Genomic DNA, 24,078 nt, shown 5'->3' with positions numbered 1-24,078 from the left:
ACCTGGGACCCTCAGTAATATCCTATCACTGCCACCAGAGGTATACTGGGGTACAGCAGGCTGGAGGGGACACTCTCACCTGTCCAAGCCAATGACAGGTCTGACGACTCCTGGGAAACCTGCTGGCACCCAGAGCTGCCCGAAGCACCACACCTCTCGTCCAGCTGGGCTAAATGAAGCAGGCCCGTTACAAGAGCTCCCAGAGAGCTTCTGAGGATGGCCAGTCCCCATTAGACAGGGCCCCAGGCAGGGCACAGGGGCTGTACGAGAGCGCCATCGGCCTTACCTTGAGGTCACTTTTCTCTGAGGAGGAGGAAAGGGAAAGAAATGAAGTCGCGCTGACTAACAAAACACACCATGCAATTCTCTGGCAGCAGCACAAGTCTTGTCCCTGCCAGCACTGGCACTCGGTCTCATCTTGGCAGCAAACGCAGAGAAGCGGAGTTTCAGACATCTGTGATCGCGGCTGGGTCTCAGACCGCAATTAATGAGTCTTTAATCTGAGCATCTCACCTGTGGATTCTGATCAATGCTGGCAAGTCCCCGACCTCAGGGATGTACCCGTGGGCCCGATGCCTGCCCTGCCCCCCACACCCTGGCCCCGAGCCCCCGGCCCAGCCCTGCGGGTGTGCAAGCTCCACACTGACTAGGCAGCACGGAGTGATCAGAGGGGAAACGACTTCTGTGAGAGGAAGAACGGTGTGTCTGAAGCAACGACAGGGGCGCAGAGGAGCAGCAGCGCCCCGAAGGTCAGCAGGCAGGCGGCCTGTCTCAACAGGGAGGGTAGTGAGAGGCGCGGTCAGGGGCCATCTCCCTGGTCTCGAACTGGGCCTGGGCCTGGGCCACTTCAGGACTTAGAAACATGGCAAAGACGGACCCAAAATGTAGTTTGATGTGGGGCAAGAGGTCAGATTTGGACAGGGAGCATCTGCTATGGCAGGTCTGCTTGTGAAAGGATTAAAGCCTTCCCGACAGATGAAAGAAAGGGGTTTATCCTTCACATAAAAATGAAACAACGCATCTTTTCAAAGCCTGGTTATCCTAGACAAAATTGGACACCCGACACTTTTTCTTTCAGAGAAAATGATTGTTCTCTTTATCCCATGGCAAGAAGGAACTGAGCTCACAAATTCAGCTCTGTGTTTTCTGAACCAATTCACACACCAGCTTCTGCTTGTTCTTTGTGTATCAGTCAGTTTGACTTACCTACGAAACGGCTTCTTTCGCCTAAAGCAGCTCCTTGATCCTGCCTCTTTCACTTTCCTACACTCTGGTAATTTCCTTTGTTTTGTTTTTTAAAGAGTGTTTTATTGTAAAAAATTATCAACCATTCAAAATGAAAAATAGTTAAACCAACTCCATACAGCCTGGGGTTTTCTCACCCCACCCCCTTTACATGAGCTACAATTATATGGACGTGCTTCTGTCTCCTGCCAACAAGGCCAAGTTCTGTCAACAAGGTCAAGTTCGATGCCAGCGTGAGATTCCTGTGCTCATTTCCTCACGGTGTGGGTCATCATCCCCCCCCCACCCCATTACCATCCACAGAAGGGTTAAAGTCAGGACTGAGTTATTTACCTGTTTCACTCCAGCAGGGAAAGGGAACCTTGGACGTACAAGCCGGCCAGAGGCACCCAGTCCTGCTGTTGCTCTGCTCATTCTGATGTAAGTTCACCCACAGTCGAGCATTTGTAATTACCTCTAACTCAACTTCTCAATCCAAATCACAGAACCTTTCCTAATGCTGGTAGGGTCCTAGGTTCACTCCTCAGCCCCTACTGAGAGCTGTGCTTGTCAGAGCTCTCCCGTCTTACCTGACTGTGAAACTCCCCAGGGCGAGCACCCCCTGCAGTGAGCACCCCCTGCAGCAAGCACCAGCTGCAAACGCACTCTCACAACTTGGTCCTCCGTCTCTGCAGCCCAGCGCCCCCACCTTAGACCAACAGCCTGCTGGACATCCAAGTACCCACAAGTCCTCTCCAGTGAATTCCATTCCAGCCCCAGTCAGCCTGGGACACCGAATCAAGAAGCAGTGTCAAAGGGGACTCTGCTTAGCTGCTGCCATGTCCGCCTTGAAGACAGTGCTGGAGCATCTTCTTGTAACCTGATTTACGTTTATTCACGAAGCTCTGTAGGGAATGACGACAGCCCCCAAGTACTGGGGAATTGTGTGTTAATTAAAAATTCAACGTGGAATCAGGTGCATCTCCCGGCATTCATTAGCAACACTTACAAGGCTCTGTGCAGAGCTCTGAGGACTCGACGATGAAGCCATCCCACAGGGGACATTTATGCAGCCGTCTGATATATAAAGTAGTGTGAACGTCACATAAACAGCCCAACATGCTACTATTTCAAAGGGGTGATGGAGAAAGGTTTTGTGGAGGAAATGGCATTTGAGCTGGGTTCTGAAAGAAGAACAGTTGCGTCCCAGGCAGAAAAAAGGAAGGTGTCTACGCAGAGTGAAGAAGAGGCAGGAACAGAAGGCGTGTTTCTGCGACAGCGAGGACCCACCCAGTTCCCGGGATAGACAGGATGTGGGCAACGAGTAGAGGAGGACAAAAGTGGGGAGGGGGTGGCCGTCAACGATGTGCTGAGACCGCACAGCACACACTGAAGTGCGGGGTCAGCTTCCTTCACGGGGCGTCACAGACGACAGCTGTTTAAAATGCCTTTAGGGTCGAGCCAGAGGTGCAGCTGCTCAGGGCAGACTCATCAGCCGAGAGCCATTCTTGGACAGGAGGGTCTGCACAGCCTGGCAGCATGTGGGGAAACGGGGAGGGGGCTGGGGACACGGGAGCCAACAGTTCCCTGGAAGACGAGGCTCATCAGAAAGGGGCACGTAGGAGGAGGGTTTTGATCTGATGTCAGAGATTTAATATATTACTGTAGGGAAGAGGCTGTATTTTGCTTTAAAACAAATGAATGTGGAAAAAAATTGTTAATGCGTTAAGTGGCATTTCTTAAAGATTAGGCTGCTTGGCACTAGGTGGGATCAGTGGGAACGGGGGAGGTGGGAGACCATTAGCAAGATGATGTAACAGGGCCCGGAGAGAGACGGCAGTTAAGGGACTCGAGAGAACTTGCTCAGACCCCTCTCCGAAGGCGGACTGCAGACAAGGCACTGCTGCTGAGGGGCGGGGGCAGGCTGCTCCCGGTCTGAGGGGGCGGAGTTGTGCCCAGACTCAGGAGGGAATTATCCCGTATGGGATTACTAATGTTGCCACAGGCCAAGGAGAAGGGAAGGGATACTAAAGACGAGGCCGTGGATTCGATGAGAGGACGCAGGCAAGGCATTTCAATTCAGAATTCTTGAGTGTGCTGCAGGAACGCCATGAATGCTTGTCGAATGAATGAAAACAATTTCAATTTTATCTGTGCTATTTGTTGGCTCTTTGAGTTGCAACACCAGCCAGCATCAGGCAGCTGGTGCTTTGGGAGATTTTACACAGACAGAGAGCACCAGACACCCAGGGGTTTCGATTTTTAAAAACGAGCACCTGAAGGTGTGGGCTGTACTTTCAAGATGCCCCTAAGAGCCTGAAGAGGAGGGGGCACACCGTCCTCCTGCAGCGCGATGCCTGTTATTGTCCCGTGTGTTGACGATGGCCAAACACGTTCGCGGGCTCTGGTCTGTCTACGGAAGCACACAATGTCTCCCACAATTTGACTTCCAAAAGAGTTTCAACGAAGGGTAAAGGCACGAATTTACTATGCTGCCCACTCTCTCCATTCAGTCCAGAAGTCACACACGGGGTAACTTTTCTATGAAACAAACCTGCCTATTACAAAGTTATGTATGGGAGCCTTTGTTGAGCTCTGAACTAGTTTCCAGTCCCATCCACGAATGTCTCTCTGTGCACAAAATTCCCAAACTCCGAATGGTGCCCCAGTGCCAGGCCCTGGCTCACTCTGCAGCGCCTCGGAGAGGCCCGACGACCTCGACCCTGAGGGACTCTTCCCAACACCCGGGAACTCTGTACAAGGGGAGGCAGGAGGGGCCCCCGCTGCTCTGCGTCAGGCATGAGGAGCCCTCACCCTGGCCCACATTCCTGGAGTTCGGACTGGCCCAGGTATCAGGACAGGTCCCAGAAACAGCACGCATTCTGGACTCTTCAGTGGCACCTCACTGAGGGGGGTGATTGTCGGCGGAAGTGGGAGAGGCCACCAGGGACTCCCCTGTGTCAGGTATTCAGGGAGAGCCTTTAAGTTGTTTTAACTATGGAAAAAGTGCCTTCAGAAAATTCTTAACCAGATACTGAAGTTTCTAACACTTAAATCTTATTTGAGCTGCCTCAGTGATTTGAAACCTGTAATGATTTCAGTCTACGCCAGACAGACTAGCAGTAAAACTGCTTTCTAACCAAACTGAAGGTGTAAAGGAAATCCCAGGGAGAGGTAACAAACCTCCGCCCTGAAAGCGCAGAGAGGCAGTGTGTCCTGTGGCATTTAACACGCTACGTATGACGACTCTCGTACGCCGTGACTCAACTCAGGCAGGCATTTTCAAGGTTTAAAAATTACGTTCTCAAAGTAATTAAATCCCTCCTAAGATTATGTATAATTGGATGTATGTATGTATGTATGTCTTTAACTAATGCAACAAATCTCTGCTGCCTTTTCCAGCATCCGTGGGCTCTGGAAAATGACACGGCTCGGGCCACGACGTGCCTCCTACATTTGACCGCAGATGTGATAAAAATGAATACCTATTTGAAGTTACAGGGTAGCAGCTATATCTGTTCTTTCTTACAAGGACTTAAGCACCGGCTGTGGGGGCCAGGCGAAGCACGGCACACAAGCGGGGGCTCCTCAGGTTGCAGGGCTTCCCCAGGAGGGAACACAGGCGCAGCCACAGCCCAGACCCGGGAGACTGGGCCGCACCCGCTCAGGCAGATGGCCCTGCCACTCATGAGTCCACTGAGACTTCTGAACGAAAGAGTAGGACACAAATTAAGGAAAAAACTTCTTTTGCAGAAAATAAAAGTACTTGCTTTCGTAAAGAAAAATGTTTTTTTACAAAGAAAAAAGTTTCATGAGTTCAACAGAAAAATTCTCACAGAAATAATAATTATAAATAGTAACATATTAAAGAAATGTCTGACTTTTGAAAGTTAAGGCAAACTCAATGCATGTTTACTAAGTTTTATGCAATTATTTTTCATGGGGAAACTTTATTTTGGCTTTTAAGTTCATGTTCCTTAGTTGCTGACATTTAACTAATAAAAGTATTATTTAAAGGCTTCATTTCTAGTAAAATGTGACTGCTGGTCAATACAGTTTCATTGTGCTGTTACCTGCTAACAGTTGAAGTTTTCACAAACAGAAAAACAATTTTAGCCAGAGGCTGGACTTTTGTTTCAACCGGCCATGAAAAAGTAAACACAAGCTTTACTGACCAAGTCAGGCCGGCTGCTGGCTGCGTCCAAACGGCAGAGACCAGGTGGCACTTGAGAACTACAGAACGATTCTTTCTCCAATTTAGGCCCTTACTTTGGTTTGAAAAAGACAGACATTAGAAGTAATATTCCCTCATTCTATGAAAACAAAAAGCAAGCACAGTGTTTATTTTTAATCTAACTATATTCACTTAGAACACGAGTGCCCTGAGGCCAACCTCGCACCTCTAATATATAACAGTTTACATGAAAAAGCAAAGCCTGCTTCACTTTTCTGAACCACTGTGCTCCACATCCCATGAAACACCAGACTGAGCCCCTAATTCACTTCAAGGAAAGTTAAGTCTTTTAATGCTGGGCTCGCTGCTCAAACAGCCGAGCTCTGGTTTCATCGCCGTGAGAACACCTTACATCATGGAAAAAGCATCTTCACCAGGCTGGCCCCTTCTGAATCACATGTGTGTATGGGTACGTGTGTGTATCAAGTCCTTTAAAAAGGAACATTTAGTCCGGAAATAAGAAATGTTGTCAAGATGTAAGCACGTTACAAGTATTTTACTCACAAAAACTATGGTAGTCACTATCATTATTCCATTTCTGTTTACATCGACAGACAGGAAAAGCAGTTTGCTGAAGGTCCCAGTTATAACCGGGGGGGGGGGGGGGGGGGGGGGGGGGGCGCTGGGATCCGAACCCCGACAGGCTGTGCTGGGGTCAGCACTCGCTGGCTCCTCTGTCACAGCCCCTTATTATGTCCCACAGCTGTGACGTCATTCTTAAGCTTATACGAAAACCTGGTGTTCTTCCCACAAAACCCACTGCTATGCCAGTTCCCTTCCACCTTGCAGGTATAAAATTAATAATTTACCTAAAATTAATTATAAACCTGAAGGAAGGAATTTACGTTCATCCCTCTGGTAATTCACAGATGTGGCAATGAGCAAGGCAGCAAGCCCTATGGCTGAAAGTGGAAAAGGAGTCTCCCACAGACAGACAGCAGGGACAGAAGGCTTTTTAAAAACACATTAAGGGTGAGAGCGAGTGTAGTCAAAAATAATGGAGCACAGTAAAAGCAGGGGGATGAGAAGTTCTCCGAGGCAGACATCAGCACCACCTATGCCCCAGAAGACTTCCTCCTCCACTAGTTCTCCCCTACAGCTAGAATTACAGTTCCCAGCGGGACAAGACTGAAGACAATGCACCTGACTCGGAAACGTGGGGTACTTCCTATGTAGCACCATCACTTGACATACAGGTAACCTGGCAGGGATACCCTACGCACCCCTGTGGTGGGGAGAGTGGGTGAGAAATGCTACACATTTCGGGGCCTCGACAGGGCTAGCAGCCCTGTGACCCTCACCTGGAGGGAAGTCCTCAGTTAATGTCCCCAAAAGGCCCAGCCTAGGGCCTGGGAGAGCCACAGCAAAGCTCCGAGGAGGCTTTAGCTTGTCCTTCCTGGGGTGGAATCTTCTAGTGGGCGAAATGTAAGAGAAGATGTATAGGAATAAATGTAAAAGCAATGACGCCCTCAGTGCCTAAAAAGTGCCAGAGGGGGGTCTGGAGGTGTTTCCTACACAGTGCCGTGCACCATCTTAAAAAGCCACACAAGGCTCTCCGGTGGGGGGGTGGAGCGGCTAGTGAACTAAATGGCAAACTAAACTCACACCTGGACCCGGGAACAGAGACACACAGCACACACCTGCAGTCCACACGGGGGGGCGGGCAGGCCCAGCTGCATCGCCATGAAACAGCACTTACATTTAAAGCAGCTTCTCCGCACTTTTCAATTGCTGCAAGGCCCTGATTATGAATGTGTGTCTCCAGAAGTTTTTTCAGTTCTCCTAGGCCGTCCTGGATTCGAGATACAAGGTTGTACATGCGACCCAAATCTGAAAGAAAAAGGCACCAGCTTTATGCACTGAGTTCAACTCTGCAAACCTACCACACCAAGTACGTGTTTACCCTGAGAGGAACAACAATACCCTGAAATAAAACAGCCATGTCTTTTAGACCAAATCACAGCCTCTTGTATTTAGCTGGCAGTAACGACAAAGCCATGCATTTATTAACGTTTTATTTTCCCTCTTACTCTATGAGAACCCACTAAGCTAACAGAGAAAAAGATCTTTTTTATCAGGAAACATCTGACACTTCCTAAGCATCGAGATAAAATTTATGGCTGGCACATAATAGACGCTCAGAAATTTATCTGAACAAAAAATGCGTAATTTAAGGAGATACAAATATCCATCTCAACTATACAAATAAATGAATCATAAAAGGACCCCAAGTTCCTCATTTACTGTATGTATGGCATATGTTAGTTTATGAGCGCCAAGGAAGAAAAACCCCAAATCCCCAAATCAATCTTTTATTGAGCTCCTAATATATCTCAGTAAAATGTGGAAGGACAAGAAAAATACAAAAGAACTGCCTTTTCATTTTGAAGAATTTTCCGAAGAAAAATGTTCAAAAGCAAAAGTAGGGGTGCTACCCTAAGGTTGAAGTCATGGAACAAGCTGTACTTCAAACTAAACTGAAAAGATGCTCTTCCCCAAAGTCATACCCAAAAACCTCCCAGGGGCCCAAAATCAATCCACAACAAGGCAGACACACTCGAATCTCTCAGAAACTGACTGGTGTTCACAATGCTGTCAACTCTGAGTCAAGAATTTCACTTTCAAAACCACAGGCTGTAGTAAATATCTACAGGTCTGGAGTTGGAGTGGCTCACCTTCGTTTTTGTCGGCATCCAGCAAGTTCTGGAACTCCGTGTGGAAGATCTCCAGGTGCTTCTCGATGAGCACCTGCTCGCACTTCCGCGCCAGCTCGTCCTGGGTGCTCTCGTGAAGATAGACCTGCACTCTTCGCTGCTCCTCCAGCAGACGGGCCTCTGCCTGGAGAGTGCATTGGATTCACTTTAGGAGAACTGTTATGTGAAGAATGGCAAACTAAACCCACAGACCTGCTCCAATAAAACACGATTTAAGGAAAAAAGGGAGGGATTCTTTGATTTTAGGGTGAATGCCAGCAATATTTAAGGGGTCACTGATGTGTTTCCCTTTCTCTGCACTATAAATCTCCCATTCGCCTCCTTGTGACATGACTGGATGAGTTTTCTTCCTTCAGACACGCAGTGTGTCAGCTGGGGGGCAGCCCTCTATCTGACTCTCTCGTAGCCTCGGGCCCCTTCCTGCGTGCGTTTCCTGCTTGTGCAACAAGGACCACTGCTGTTGACTCAAAGCTACTTGGACTAGAACTCTAATTCCTGAAATGACCACATGAAAGTAATTATTGGTGATTAGATTAAAAAAAAAATTAAATAATAAAAACGTATGGCCAATTTCTTGCCAATCATTAAATAAGCACCTCTGAAATCTAATGAATTACTTGTGTACCTCAATTTCTTACATCTCCCTTCAAGAAAGAAAACAAAGATACAATTTAGCAAAATTAATAAAAGTCATATATTTTACAATACATCATACCAGTAACATGTGTGGTGTAAAGTATCACTGAACAACCACTAAATTATTAAAGTAAAAAAGACATTTCAGTGACAATCTGAAATTATTCAGATGATTTGAAAGAAGAGACAAATTATATTTTTATTATAAAAATGACAATAATCTCCAAAATGATTTTTAAATTTGGTATAATTTTGGAGAAATCTGGAAAAATTCAACTGGAAGAATAAACATGTTCCAAAATTAAACTGGAAGAACCAAGAAAACATAAAATGAAAGAAAACAACTAGAACTGGTAACTGTCAACAATTAATAACAGAGGACAACCCTTTAAACTACAGGAGTTAGATTATAGCCTAAATAGTTACTGGTGAACAATAAACTTGAAAGATATCTGTAGTAATTATCAAAAGGTCAATATCCTTAACATATAATGATCTCTGAAAAATCAACAAGTATAGCCAAATAAAAACATGGAAAAGGAAAAGAAGCAATTTACAGCCTTGGTTGGTGTGGCTCAGTGGATTGAGTGCCGGCCTACAAACCAAAGGGTTGCTGGTTTGACTCCCAGTCAGGGCACATGCCTGGATTGTGGGCCAGGTCCCCAGTACAGGGTGTGTGAGAGGTAAGCACACACTGATGTTTCTCTCCCTCTCTTTCTCTTTCCCTTCCCCTCTCTCTAAAAATAAGTAAAATCTTAAAAAAAAAAAAAAAACAATTTACAGATGAAAAAACATTAAAAACTTTAGTTTCCAATAAGAGTTAATTAAATATATCATATTTGGTTAAAGAAACACTGTTTTCCAATAAAATAAACATAAAATAAAACAAATCATTAGTGGGGGAAAAAAAGCTTACAAAAGCCCTACAGCATTATTCCAATTTGGTTTAGTATACACACTTAGTAATAGTGCCCCAACCTTGTTTTACTTATATTTTCCAGAAAGCCTACAGTTAATGTGTATATTCTCCTGATTACAAAGTTATTTTAAAACACAGTAAGAGATCTTTATGTGCTTTAACTCAGAGGTCCTAAGCTAAGAGCCTGCTGCTTCATTAGCTAATGTTTCATTAAGCCCGACACCTCAAGAGATAAAGCTGATGAAATGCAGGGTGTGCAAACCCAAAGTGCCACTTTTTCTGTTTTGCTTTAAGTTAAATCATTTCCTGCAAGAACATAATCACCTTGGACAGCAAAAACTCATCTCTCCTAAAAACGGTGCTTTCTCCTGCAACAAACCTGACCACTTCCCAGATAAGGCTGATTCATGCTGGGGCACGTGCTCGCCGCCTGGTGGTCTGCAAAGGCAGCCGCATTCCACAAGACCCTTCCTGAAGCTGCTGAGGGGAGGGAACTGGAACTGCAACCTGAAGGCCAGAGGGGCCTCAGTAATCACCGATTTTACTCGCACCGAAAGAAACCTCGGCCCTAGGTGCTGCACTATCAGGTTTCAGGAAGGACAGCCATTTACACCCTTTGTTGATTTTCAGTCAAGCTCTAGATAGTCACTGGGCTTGGCAGGTAAGTATATGAGAATACCAAGATGAAATTCAAAACAACTAAATAAAATCAAGCAATTAAAGACTGTCCCTATTAATTCTATTAGAATCAGTTTATGGTCAAAACAAAAAGAAAAAAAAACAAAAAAAGTAACAAAAGTAACAAGCAAATTAATGAAGATATATGTTATTTCTGGAGTGTTTTAAATGACGTTAGAAACCTAGAAGAGTCACACAGATTTCCGGCAGCTCGGGCTAGTCTCCATGACATGGGACCTAAGATGTGCTGAAACACTGCTGGGGCCTAGGGCTGTTCGCTCACTGAAGCCATCCTCAGAAAGAGATGCCAAAGATCCCTACGCGTTTCCACTCGAAGATTCCTAACAACACAGAAAAGGGAGCAGAGTCCCCCAAAGAATCTGGGCACTAGTACGAGTTGGCTGAGAAAGCAGAATACATCGTTCTTGATCTCAATATTGTTCATGAGTTTTGCATTCTATTTTCTGCTAGAACACTGTAATACAAACAAAATTTCCCCTTAAGCTACTGAATGAAATGTGCCCCCCATAATCCTGTGGTGCTGCACACACTCCCAGACACACCGGAGGTTCTGAACAATGTACGGTGTAATACCCAGCACACCGTGCCTGCTCTTTGCCAAATGTAACACGTACATTTATAACAGCTTATCATTCCCATTTTACAGATGAAGAATCTGAGGAACAGAAGGTTAAAGTCAAGCCCCTGGTAAATGGTGGAGTGGGGGTTGAAAGCTAGACTCAGCCAGATCTGTGTGTAGGTATGAGCAGAACTGTTCACACAGTTAATTCAAGTCCATGCTCATAGATTCTGTGCATAAGGACTTCCTGAATGTGATGGAAGTCATGTGTGGTAAGATCCAATCGAATCTGGGCCAAACCTCTAACCTCTCTGGAAAGAAATCCACTCTAAGAGAACCAGGATGCAGGAAGCATGCTGCCCCCTCGAAGGCAGGCCCACACTGGGTTGAAAACATCCAGGTGGTTACAAATCTCTGCTCCTCGTGTTGCCGCTGGTTCCATGCCTGATTTTACAAACAGATCACCCTGCTTTGGAGTGCTTATGTCTCATTGCACCAGGGAACTCCTCTGCTCCTCAGGGAAGGGCACTGGCAGGACCTCGGCCCACCCGACGTCCATGGGAAGAACAGGCTCACTCACTACTGTGATGTCCACCTTGACTGATAAATAAAGGCCTCACTTTTAAAACATGCCCCATTTAAAAAGACTCAACATAAATAGCAGAGTTCAACAAACGCTGTATTCATGAAATGACAGGCAATGCTAGGATTCAAAACAGATGGTTTCCAAAGTGTATTTGTCAGGCAGCTGTTTGAAATTTTGAATGAGCTGGTTAGGTTCTAGGTCAGCATACAAAAGCTAGCTTAACTATAAACATACACAAAGAACTGTTACTATTCTATACATTTGAAGAGTTCCATTTTTGTTAGGTTTTGAGATACCAAAAATTTGTATGTCAAGGACTTCCAACTTCTAAGGCCCACTTATAATTACTATCTCCTACTGGGCAATGCTCTCAAGAACGTCAACACTAGTGGGCAGGACTTTACGTGGTGAGAGAGGGAGCTGCTGCTCTGATTGAGCGACTTACTAACTTTCCATCTCAGTGTGAGGGAGAGAGAATCTGCAGCCCATGTGCTCTCCCGTGCATGGAGCACCAGGGGCAGAGCACACACCAGGCCCCGTGAGCCCCAGACTCCCCGGAAGTCTTGTACCTCTCAGCCGCGCCAAAACCTGCCTGGAGGAAAGTAAAGTTTTACTGGAACATGGTCACAGCTACCTGGGCAGATGCTGCCATGGCTGTTTGGGTACCACAGTGCAGAGCTGACAGCTGCATGGAGACCAAAAGACGGGCAAAGTCTACAACATTTACTGCCTGGCCCTCTGTAAGAAGTTTGCTGACTCCTGACCTGGGTCATTCCTCAGAGCGTAAATCTAGGATGGCTGGATCCCCAAGAAAGAGAACAAAGAGCAGCCATGCTAGAACTTCACTGTGACACCGCTTGGTACAGAGAAGGCTCCACAGCCCAGACCCACCCTAACCTCCTGCACGAGGACTGGGATCCTGCGGTATCAGGACGGCCTCTCCTCTAACACAGATTGAAGGCTGTGCCATAGATTTTTAGGGATAGTTTGGAAGCAAAAAAGCAAACTTAAGTTTGCAGATCTGAGACTATTTGTTAAGAACGTATTTTCTCTTGACACGATGAGACATGGCTTGCACTAGATGTCGAGAAACATGCCAGGAGGGACGGTGCCAACCACGCAAGTCACACAGCTATTGTGGTTCTATGCTCAGAACAGGGAAGGCAACACTGAGTTGGGACAATCAAACTCTTTTATGAAAGCTCCTTGTCGAAAAAGAAGCATCTGCACATGCTGCAGACACATACAGCAACACTGCCCAAGAAACGACTTCTGAAGACTAGAGAGACTGATTCCTTTGACAGAAATAACTTTTAATTGAAGTCCACTTAAAGTACTCTATTTAAGCTTACCTTTTTCATGTATTCAGTAACTGGGTTCTGCTGCAAGAATTCAGTACTCTCTCTGGTATAAAATCTCTCTGTGTCAGCCAAAAACTGAGACTCGAAGGATTCTTTATACACTGTTAACGTAGGGCCCTTTGCAAATGCATCATCTTCATTCAGCCCCAATTCCACTAGAAAGAAATATGAACTATATTTCAATTACCTTATTTTTGGTTACATTTTACAAAATATATTTAGGTGTAGCATCAAGTTTTAAATTGTGCTTAAAAGGTAAATGTAGCCCTGGCCAGGTAGCTCAGTTGGTTAGAGCATCGTCCTGATAGGCCAAGGTTGTAGGTTTGAACCCCGGTCAAGGCACATACAAGAAGCAACCAATGAATGCACAAATAAGTGGAACAACAAGTCGATATTTCTCTCTCTCTCTCTCTCTAAAATAAAAAAGTAAATGTGAAATGGCAGGACATAAAGTCTTATTTACTAGTATTAAAGCACACTGTTTCCATAAAATAAAAAAGACAAAAAAACCCAAGCCATAGATAAGCAAGTAATTCTGACCCATGGTCAGGCATGCTTCAAAGTTATCATGAAGTTTATTTAGAAAACTTTTATATTTCCTAAAAGCATGAAAATAAGAAAAATGACTGATCTTAAACTTTTAAAATCACAAAGCTACCTTTTTTAAGCATTGTATTACTTTATTGGATTCTCGATCTCAGTTTTTCAAGCTGATATAAATTTCTACTTACAATGCAGCTCCACTACTGACCCTGACATCCCGTACACCCAGCAATTCAGCATAAGACCAGAAAAGAACTCAAATGTCTATCCCACCCAAATTGCCATAAGGTACAATTACAAGGATCAAACAATTTTATCAGTAATATCAAAAAGAATCACAATGACTTAAAAGAGAATTATAAGCACCTTGTAAACTCTAACAGTATTCTTGAAAATACTAAAATATTTTTGAAATGAATCTATTGGAGTATTGTTATAATTGGTATTTGATATAAAAACTTTGAATAAATTGAAGGAAAACTCTTTACCGTAAGACTGTACAACCCCACTGATGAGTCTCGTGTTGATGGTTTCACCGTTTCTTTCCTTTTCAATCAGTTTTAAAACAGCATTGGTTACCTGTAGAAAGGACACAGGAAAAAGACATGCAGATTATAGGCTACAGTATGTACATGTGACTGCATATCTCTTAAGCATTTACATCCATTAAACAATGCAAGATGAGAGGTCCTCCTGAGACGTTCCAGAGAGGGGGAAGACAATGGCTAAGAACCGAGGTCTGTCTGGGATTTTAGAAGAAAGCCGCCCGCACTCACACAAGCAGGTACCTGTTTGTTCAAGGGCCTGAACAGACAATCTCTCCAAGTCACCAATGCGAGCTGGAGAAAAACAAAAAGGGAAAGTATAAAATGTCTGTACTTTTACTGTTTTCTAAGACTGAAGCCATAAGAACAACTAGAATCCCTGATTATATTGATCAGTATTTCTGGATTGTAACTTTGTAAAAATCTATCATCCCAATGAAATAAGAGCCACTCCCCAAGTTAACATCTTCAAGAGGTATCGAAGTATGGATGTTTATCAGCTCACATTTTATAAGGAACATAAAAATTTGAATTTAAGGAGAATGTATCAGTTTTTAAAGGGCACAGGTGGATGCAATCTATAGAATTATTCCCTGGGCCAAACTTAATTTTTGACCTGAGATAATGAAGATAATTTTTAAAAGTTTTAAAAACTTACACAGAGTGACTATAAAAAGTCTCTCCAAAAGAAAAATGTTATAACTCACACATGACTCTTAATCTGTTTGTTGAGAAGTATTATTTAGTTGAAATAATACTCAAACTTATAAAATTTAATGCTCAAATACAAACTGTTGAGAAATTCATTTAAACATAAATGCGATCAGTCTTATTTTCCCCAAACGCAACCACAGATAAAACTGGGTTTATGTAAGATACATCTTTCTGAATTATATAAAAATTTAATTTATATATTGAACTTTCACTGAGTGGCATTTCCACCCACACACAAAAAGCCTGAAAAACATACACCCTTGTGTTCCTCTTCGAATCAGGAGCGATGCAGTAGCTGTGAACTTCCAGGAAAGACATACTACACCTTTAGCAATAACTTCTTCCAAACACATCCTTCCTAAATTAAGACAGCTTTAATAGACAGTCCTAATAGGACTCAGGATAATTTGTCGCTTTGAAGAGAGAAAGGAAGAAGAGCCAGGCAAGAGAAGACAGCAGGACCAAAGGTAAACCACAGTAGCATGGAGGCGCAGGCTCAGGGCAGAAGCCTGCTGAATCACTAATGTATCAATCGTGAAGTTAATTGGTGCCTGGTGGTTGACTTGAAAGGAAGCCAACACCTCTTTTTACAGAACAACAACTTTTTATAATTAAAAAAGGAAAAAGAATTATCAGGAAAAAGTAAAACTTTGTATTTCATAAGAAAGCATCCTTATCTTCTGGAGATTCTGGAAAACACAATGAGGTTATTGTGTAAGAACCATTCACCACATCTGCTGAGACTTGAACTCTAAGTGAATTCAACAGGATCCCTCGAAGAACATATGAGGTCTGCCCAGAAAAAGTCCAGCCATTAGCCATTGATCATACAATGAGAATGGTTTGTGTGACATCGATGTAACCTGGTAGCCGAGCAGAGTGGACTGGAATGCACATGATGTGTGAACCATGACGACTTCACTGTACTTGTCAGTGGGGCGGTAGGCACCGTTGAATGAGCAGGTGCACTGTGTGGCTGTCTCATTCAAAATGACTGGGCAAGTAGAGCAATGAATCAGCATTCAATTTTGCACGAAGCTTGAACATTCCTCTGTGGAAACTATTTGGATGATTCAGAAGGCTGAAGCTATGGGCAACTGGTGATTGGCAGCTTCATCATGACAACACGCCTGCTCATGCATTATGTCTCGTACAGAGTTTTGTGGTGAACCATCAAATCACCCAGGTGACTCAGCCCCCTTACAGACCAGATTTGGTGCCTTGTGACTTCTGGCTTTCCCCAAAACAATAATCACCCTTGAAAGGGAAGAGATTTCAGACCATTGATGAAATTCAGGAAAATACACTGGGGCAGCTGATGGCGATTGGGAGAATTGTGTGAGGTCCCAAGGTCTATGATGTCCCATAGGCATCACTGTCCTATGTACAGTGTTTCTTGTATCCTGTATCTTCTTCAATAAATGTCTGTTTTCCATATAACATTGCTGGATACTTTGTGGGCAAGAAATACTGTTTCTAGCCTTTGCTAAAAATTTATGGCGGTGTACTGTATTTCCAAACAGTAACGACAGCATTTAAGAACGTAGAGTGAATTTTAAAAGCAATTTTTTAAAAAAGCAGTTCAATCTTGAGAAACATACTCTGTAAAGTGTATTTGCACTTCTTTATATTTTCGTTACTGCTATTGAATATAGGTGAAAAGAGGTAAGAGAAAGAACAGTTTTCAGGACCCAGTGACACTACTAGAGGTTGTATGCGGTGGTGTAGGTTGAGCAGGCTTCCAAGAAACTGCCCAGGTCATGCCGACTCCTACACCGACAAGGATGCACTTGTAAGTGGAAAAGAATGGGGAGGTACAACAAGCTCAAATCAGAACAATGAGCCTAGTGAGTTTGGCTAATGCCACGTAACTGTAGAACACAGCAGCAGCATCATGGAGCAGCAACAGCCTGGTATGGAAATTGAGCTGCACATATAAACGATAAAAATGAATCTCCATGCGCCTGTGATACATTGTTTTTCTTGTAATTAAATTGGTCTAGAGCAAAGCAACGTTGCTACTATACAACATTCTTGGACACAGAGCGACCTCATTCCCTAGAACTTGACATTTTCATACGACTGGTTCAGAGGGTCCTGTCTGTGTATCCGACAGCCCATCAGCAGCAGGCAGGCCCGACGGCTCCCGGAGGATCAGTGCATCAGAGGGTTTGCTGAAGCAGACCACTGGGCTCCACCAGCAGGTTCTCATAAAGTCCAAGCGGAGGCCCAGTCATCAGCACCCTAACAAGTTCCCAGGTGGGGTGGGGCTTCAGGTTTGGGGACCACACTTCGAAAACTAGTGGGCCTAGAAAAACCTCCTTGACTGAAGAAACAGTAATGAAGGTGATTTAGCAATTCAAAGTCTGTGCTCATGCAGTATTAAAAGAAACCCCTCCACTTTAACCTCTGTGACTGTCACTCTGTGTGCCCCGTTACTTTGTAAGGGAGGGGAGGGAGCACACAGTCCTCTCGGGAGGCAGCTTCCCGAGCCTGGAGGAGGGTCAGGGAAGGGCCGCATGGGCCCGGCTCTGCCGGGACAGCCGTAGGAAAACCTGATCACACTGTGATGCAACCACACTCCTGTTCATTTAGATCTGAATAAGAAGCAGTGAAATGTAAACCTAAGCTATCCGGGCACACAGTATGTGACCTTTTGTAAAAGGCAAAAATCTCACCGGTAGCATGGCCACCAACACTTTTGCACAACACGACGTGCAGTTCCTCACTTTAATACCAAAGAACAATTCCAGTGTCCACTTTGCAAAGGGCTTTCAGTGCGACACAGGGCAATCCAGGCGATCTGGTGGCTGGTCAAGCAACCGAAGAAGGGACTTCAGTGACCAACACAGGAGTGTGCGGGTGTACTTTAGAACTCCCATTTACCCACCCTTGTCCCTTCTTGCCACAAACTAAAGGTCACTTATTGATAAATTAAAACAAGGGAAATTAGCCTGCTATTCTGAAATAGCCTGGCATTTGCCTAGAGCCCCTCACTGAAAAGATGATGTGTCACTCAGAAAACACATTTGAAAGGTGTTCCAAGAAATCTTACAGAATAGATTTCATATATTCCTTTTCGTCCTTCGTCACACTCACGGCGAACCCAATGTCTATTGAGGTAGGCACAAATTCCATTCAGAACTTTGCTGGAAAATCGGTAGTCTTCCCACTGCTGAGTGTAGAACTTCAGCACACTCTCATCCATCAAGTCTTCTCCATCCTGAAAACAAGGGAGCCACAGCTTTAAAGAGGGCTGATTTGTCACACAGTGGAAGTCCACTAAAACAAACCTACTGCACACTGATGTATATGGTTTTACACTGGTTCTTTAAATGACTCTGCGTACGGAAACATGCTCATCAATTTAAATTCTCACACAAATACAGCTCGTGAGGACTGAACTAAAGAGAGAATTTTAATAATCCTTTCATCTCAAACTGGAACTTTTTTCGTGGTATTAAATATGCATATACACTCATAAAAAACACCCTGAACTTTTACAATGAGGGTAATTCTTTTTTGTTAACAAATAGGAATTCATCTCAAAAATCATCCTTTTACTATTTTCTCTTAAAAAATTAATTAACATGCGCTGTTAACAATTTAGACCATAGGTCAATAACATTTATTTTTTTAATTTACCTTCCTCCTTCATTAGATTTACTTAAAAATTATAAAAGTTTAAAGCTTTTTGTGGTAATCTGTTACATTTCTGTAAAAATAACTATGATAGACTAGTTCTTCTTTAACAAGACTTCATGAGGAAAATGTGCATTAATGAAAATTATTTTTACTGAGATGTCTGCAACTTAAACTACCAATTTGTATTTGAAGGAAACTAACTTGAAACTTTTTCCTTAGGGGTTAATGACATCTACAAAATGTAGCCTTTAACAGCTGAGCATGAAACTGCAGAATCACCGAAATGTCCCGTACAGGAAACATGAGAGGTGGGGGCAGGGCGGGGGCTCCTCCGAGAACAAGAACGAAGGGCCTGGCCGATTGGGACGGCTCTCAGGCTTGGGGGGCCTCAGGTAAAACAAACTCATACTGTGTGGTCCACAGTGACCCAACGGCCACATGGAGACCGGATCACGTGACACAACCAGACTGTTACTCATTTACACTTAAGAAAGAAATAAAATGCCTAAACTATGCTGGATCACAGTATATGACCTTTTGTAAAAGGCAAAAATCTCACTGATAGCACAGCTACCAATACTTCTGCCAACACAATATACAGTTCCTCATTTAATCATTAAGAATTCCAGTGTCCACTTTACACAGTGTTGTGAGTAAAAACAAGGACACAGTGGCTTCAGCAAGACATCAGAAACAGTTTAGGGAACGTGAAAAGGATACTATTTAAGTCACAACCTGTGGTCAATTGACTACAGTTTATTGGAATCTTTACAAGTTTCCAATTAGCTTGTAAGGTATATTAAGAAAAACAATTTTGGAGTGTGCTGAAATTTTTGCCTATTGTCTGTGTAAATCGAAATCTTTAAAAATATATACACAGAGTGCCAGTTCCCCGGGTAGAGAGCAGAGACGTCTTCACTCACTCTAGGCAACATGTGTAGCACCAGATGCAGGAGCCACTGGCCGGCCCTGTGGCTGGTTGGAAGGCATCACACTGCCTTTGCTACAGAGGACGGAGACTGGGGAAGAGAAAGGCAGAAGATGAAGGGAACACCCCATCGCTGCCCAAGTGAGAGAGGCTCGGAGCAGGGGGAACCCACACTTGCAGGCAACAGGTGTTCTAGTGAAACCCATTCTAGGCAAGGGCACGACTTCATTGTAGTTCTGAGATACACTACGGGGTCGTGCGTCAAAAGTCAAGATTCACACTGGAAAAATGGAATTACCAAAGGCAGGAAAACCTTCCGATCACTTGTACATTTTGATTTGGAACAGCACATTGGGTTCCAAGTACAATATGGGTAATATGAACTCATAATTATATGCTTTAAATTAAAAGGTTCTTCAACTCCTAACCCAATGACAAAATGGTTAGCCGTTAAGGAAAGCGTACTGCTACTACGGCATAAGGGTATCAGAACCATCTAACTGCCCTCATGCAAACGCCAATGATAAAACAGTGAAATAGGACGGTGAAAGACTCAGCACTGAGGCTACATTTATTACTCCTCTACCTTTTGTTTTACTCTGTTAGAAATGGTCGGCATATATGTAAAATGTCTTACCTTAAGAAGATTTGTCAAGTAATTTTTCAAAAATTCTTTAAGTCGTTTGTATAATTCCAAGCCAACAAACTGAGCTCCCCCAGGCGTCTGCCCCTTTTTCGATTTGGAAGGAGGGACGCCAGCCCCTCGAGCTTGGTTTGACTGGTGAACACTCGTGCAGTAGTTATAAACGTGACTTGAAGGAAAGTTAAGGAAGTCAACATGCATCCTTGACGTGAACACTGATCATTACGAATGTATTTTCTTATACAATATTTCAGTATCAATACCCTTCCAATGTAGCCACAAAAGCCTGTTGACCACTAGAGTGGAGAAGAGACAACATTATTCACATCCCAGTAAAGCTACACGTGCACCAGCCCCATTCACAAACATGTCCGCTGTCACTGACAGCAGCCAGCCCACAGGGAGGAAGAAAGGTTCAAGGAGAAGGTCGTCAAGAAGACGCTGGACCTTCTAGACCATCTACTGACACTTTCTTGAGGAAGTGGTCCCGAGTGTACGAGAAGGCAACAAGGTACAAAGGAAAGGTCGCAACGATCTACTTCAGTAAAAACAGAAAGCTAATAACTGCAGTCTATTACGACGTTTAGCTGTATTTCCAGAAGCATACAGTATAATTATTGAAATAACCAAAACTTTATTTTACAATATGTATAAGTGGATTTAAACAAAGCTACACCTTAAGGATGAAGGATGCAAAGCTTAAGAAATGGCAGGCAAGAGACCAAGTCTGTTTATTCCAACAGAAAAGTCAGAGCTGCTTAACACAGTTAACCAACCACTAGGGCAGTATACAGGTACTACTGAGAATTACGAAGATGTGTAAAAAAAAAAACCCCCAGAAAATCCCAAGAAACAGCCAAAGTCTAAACTAGCTGCCTCTAGGAAAGGGGCAGCGAAGAGGATAGGGAAATAAGGATGGATGAGGTGGAGAACCACCGTTGGGTCACAACCTTTGACACTACTGTAGCACATCAACATGTATTTTACTTGCTGATACTGATTCAGACAGGAAAAAAAAATCAATAAAATGATATTCTGGTATATTTTAAAAATTTAGTATATAAAGATATTTCAATCCAGTGGGTAAAGAAGGATTACTCAATAAATGGCATTATGGTAAGAGGAGATTTCAAAAAATAACCCATATTCCAAAATATATTACAAATAGATTAAGAAAATATACAAACTGAAACCATAAAACAAAGAAAATACACAAGAATATTTTCCAGATCTCAGTTTGGAGAAGGCCTTTCTCAGCAAAGTCATAAACAATCCGGAGTTTTGAAAATATTTTAGTAAAAGATATCTTAAATTAACTGTTACTATCTTTAATAAATCAAGGTAATTTAAAACTATCTACGAAAAGTAATCTCTATAGAAACATGGGCATAGTATTCCAACAGAAAATCCAGAAGCCAAAAGAAATATGTATTAGTGGCACCTCTCTTCCCCAAATTCCTCAACCTTAGTGGTAACCAAAGAACTATGCCTTAAAACAATGAATCATTTTACTAAATGTTTCAAACGAGAGAATCACAATTATAATATACAATGAACTCATTAGTTCATGATCCAATTTGGAAAAATCTATTTCCCAGCCTTGTCTCATTTCGTCCAAATCCCCCCTAATGTTTTAGGAAATAAAGTAGTTCAGATTGTAACTGAGAATAACTGAGGTCACTACGTAGTCCTCCCTGACCCCGCTCCTCCCTCCACTGTACCCAGGGGCAAAGATCCTCAGGATTTGGTCTCTATCACTCTTGTGGATGTTTTCCTATTTTATTATTTTACACATTTTCAAATGTGACAGATTGTAACATGTACATTTGCTTATGCCATTTGTTTCGGTTAAGACGTGCAGCAGCTACAGCTCTATGCAATATACTATACAGTACAGATTTACAAGACTTTACCCATTCTCTTGTTGACAGACCCTGCTAATAATCATTTGGTGGGCTCCAATTTTTGGCACAATTCTACTTTCTTTCGAGTATGGTTTACACACTGAGATTTCTCATCCCCCTTGAATACAGCTGTACGTAAGGGCGAGCAATGGGTCACACGCCGCGCATCGCATGGTCTATTCTTTCCCACCACAAGTATTTGTTACTTGGAAGTTTTCAAGTATACTGCCCCACTGTCTAGTCTTCCCTTTAAAAAAACAAAGAAGCCTTGGCCTAGCTGGTGTAGCTCAGTGGATTGAGAGCGGGCTTGTGAACCAAACGGTCGCTGGTCGCTGGTTTGACTCCCAGTCGAGGGCACATGCCTGGGTTGCAGGTCAGGTCCCCAGTGGGGGGCGCACGGGAGGCAACCACACTTTGATGTTTCTTGCTCTCCTTCTCTTTCTCCTAGCCTTCCCCTCTCTCTAAAAATAACTAAATAAAATCTTAAAAAAAAAAAATAAAAGCAGCCTTAAATACATTTTATGATTAATTTTTCCAGAGGCTAGTCTATTAGTCTTTTTAAAGAACTGGTTTGGGATTTATGAATTTTCAAAAGTGTATCTTTAGTTCATTACTGTCCTTTTTAACTTACTTCTTTCTTTACATTTGTTGACTTTCTAGAAATCCTTGTTTTAGTTGCTTGGCTTTGTAATTTCTCTGCTACGTTGCTCTTTTTAATATAAGCTTGAAAACTAGGTTTTCTGCTCCACACCACTTTGGCTGCATCACTGGGGTCGGATATTTATTTCCTTTATTCAGTTAAATTTTCTTTTTTCCATTTAATTAATTTAACTTTTAAATTAATTTTAAAAATGTTATCTTTTGGTAGTTTCTTTAAAATGTGATGAGACTCAGAGCTGACGGTATGGTTTATCTTGGCATGTGCTTAAGAGGAATGTCCATTTTCTGACTGACTGGGCTCGTTAGAGCAAGACAGTCAGCTCTGCTTTCCAAATCTTTTATATTGATGGTTATTTGTCTGTTTGTTAATTACTGAACATTTTTTATTGAATCTCCCTAACTACAGACTTGGAATCCAGTTACAAAACTGTCTGATGATCTCTGGTGAGCAGCTCTGGTTCTGATTACACTGTCTTATTACAACGCTGTGTGCGCTGCCCCCGCCACTTGCCTGGGCACAAGGCTTTGTCTCCTCTTCTGCGTGGCCCCCATTTCCCAGCCCACCCCTTGCCTAGACCCTCAAAAGCTGCCACAGAGGCTCGTAATTGTTATCCCACAGCCAGCTCTGGTTTGCATCTGGGGAATTTTTCGGCTATCTAGTTCAGCCCGACCTCTGTTTCTCGGCAGTATGTTAATCTGCAGCCACTAAATTAACAAGTCTTTTTAAAAAACAAGCCCAGAGATAGCACAAGTGCAGGAGAACGGGAGCCTCTACCCACTTGAGGGTCAGAGTGCACACTGTTACAGTTTTTCTAGAACAAAACTGAAAAATATGTGAAAGCCTTTTATTCTATCCTTTTTAATATAGTAGTTACACCTATACGCATTCATCATAGAGAAATTATCACAGGTATGTATTTACCTAGCAACCTATCACAGCACTGCACAGTTCTGAAGGCCGAAGTCCAAGACCAGGGTGCCTGCCGTCAGGCTGGGTTTCTGGTGAGGACTCTCTTCCGGGTGTGCAGACAGCAGCCTTCTCCCTGTGTCCCCTTCTCTCTGGTGTCTCTCCTTCTTCTTATAAAGACACCAATCCTGTAGGACTAGGGCCCTACCTTAGGACCTCACTTAATCTTACTTATCCCCCACAAAGGCCCCATTTCCAAATACTATAAAACTGGGGTTAGAGCTTCAACACATACATTTTGGGGGTACAGAATTCAATCCATAACACCACATATTATGATTGTTACTTATACAAAATGCTCAGAAAAGACAAATCTACAGACAGAAAGTATATTAGTAGGACGTGGGGAAGTAAGGGTGTGATAGAGTGTACAAAAAAAAGTGCTCCAAAATTGAATGTAGTGATAGTTGAACAGGTCTGTGAATATACTAAACACCAGTGAAATGTACACTTTAAATGAATAATTCCATGGCATGTTAGTTGTATCTCAATAAAACTTAATTTAAAAAATTCAATGCAATCCCAATCGTAATCCCAGCAGTTTTCAGGGTAGAAACGGACAAACTGAAAATAAAATCTAGAGAAATGCAAAGGACC

General features: G+C 43.3%; 1 protein-coding gene across 3 annotated transcripts in view; it reads right to left on the bottom strand.

The window, feature by feature from the left end:
• The window catches only part of CUL1 (cullin 1), an 88,144-nt gene that overhangs the window by 17,092 nt on the left and 46,974 nt on the right, over positions 1–24,078 (bottom strand). For 2 of the 3 annotated variants that reach the window (XM_053926062.2, XM_024564445.3), the window contains 7 exons: positions 19,945–20,119; positions 17,790–17,957; positions 14,264–14,314; positions 13,964–14,054; positions 12,924–13,087; positions 8,134–8,296; positions 7,158–7,288 (listed from right to left, as the gene is read on the bottom strand). In XM_053926062.2, coding sequence (XP_053782037.1) covers positions 7,158–7,288; positions 8,134–8,296; positions 12,924–13,087; positions 13,964–14,054; positions 14,264–14,314; positions 17,790–17,957; positions 19,945–20,119 — 943 coding nt within the window. The remainder of the gene's footprint in view (positions 1–7,157; positions 7,289–8,133; positions 8,297–12,923; positions 13,088–13,963; positions 14,055–14,263; positions 14,315–17,789; positions 17,958–19,944; positions 20,120–24,078) is intronic. The other variant, XM_053926063.2, reaches the window with a different exon arrangement.

This window comes from Desmodus rotundus, chromosome 6, assembly GCF_022682495.2.
Source record: "Desmodus rotundus isolate HL8 chromosome 6, HLdesRot8A.1, whole genome shotgun sequence".
Lineage (NCBI taxonomy): Eukaryota > Metazoa > Chordata > Mammalia > Chiroptera > Phyllostomidae > Desmodus > Desmodus rotundus.
This window is presented reverse-complemented; position numbering and strand designations above follow the sequence as displayed.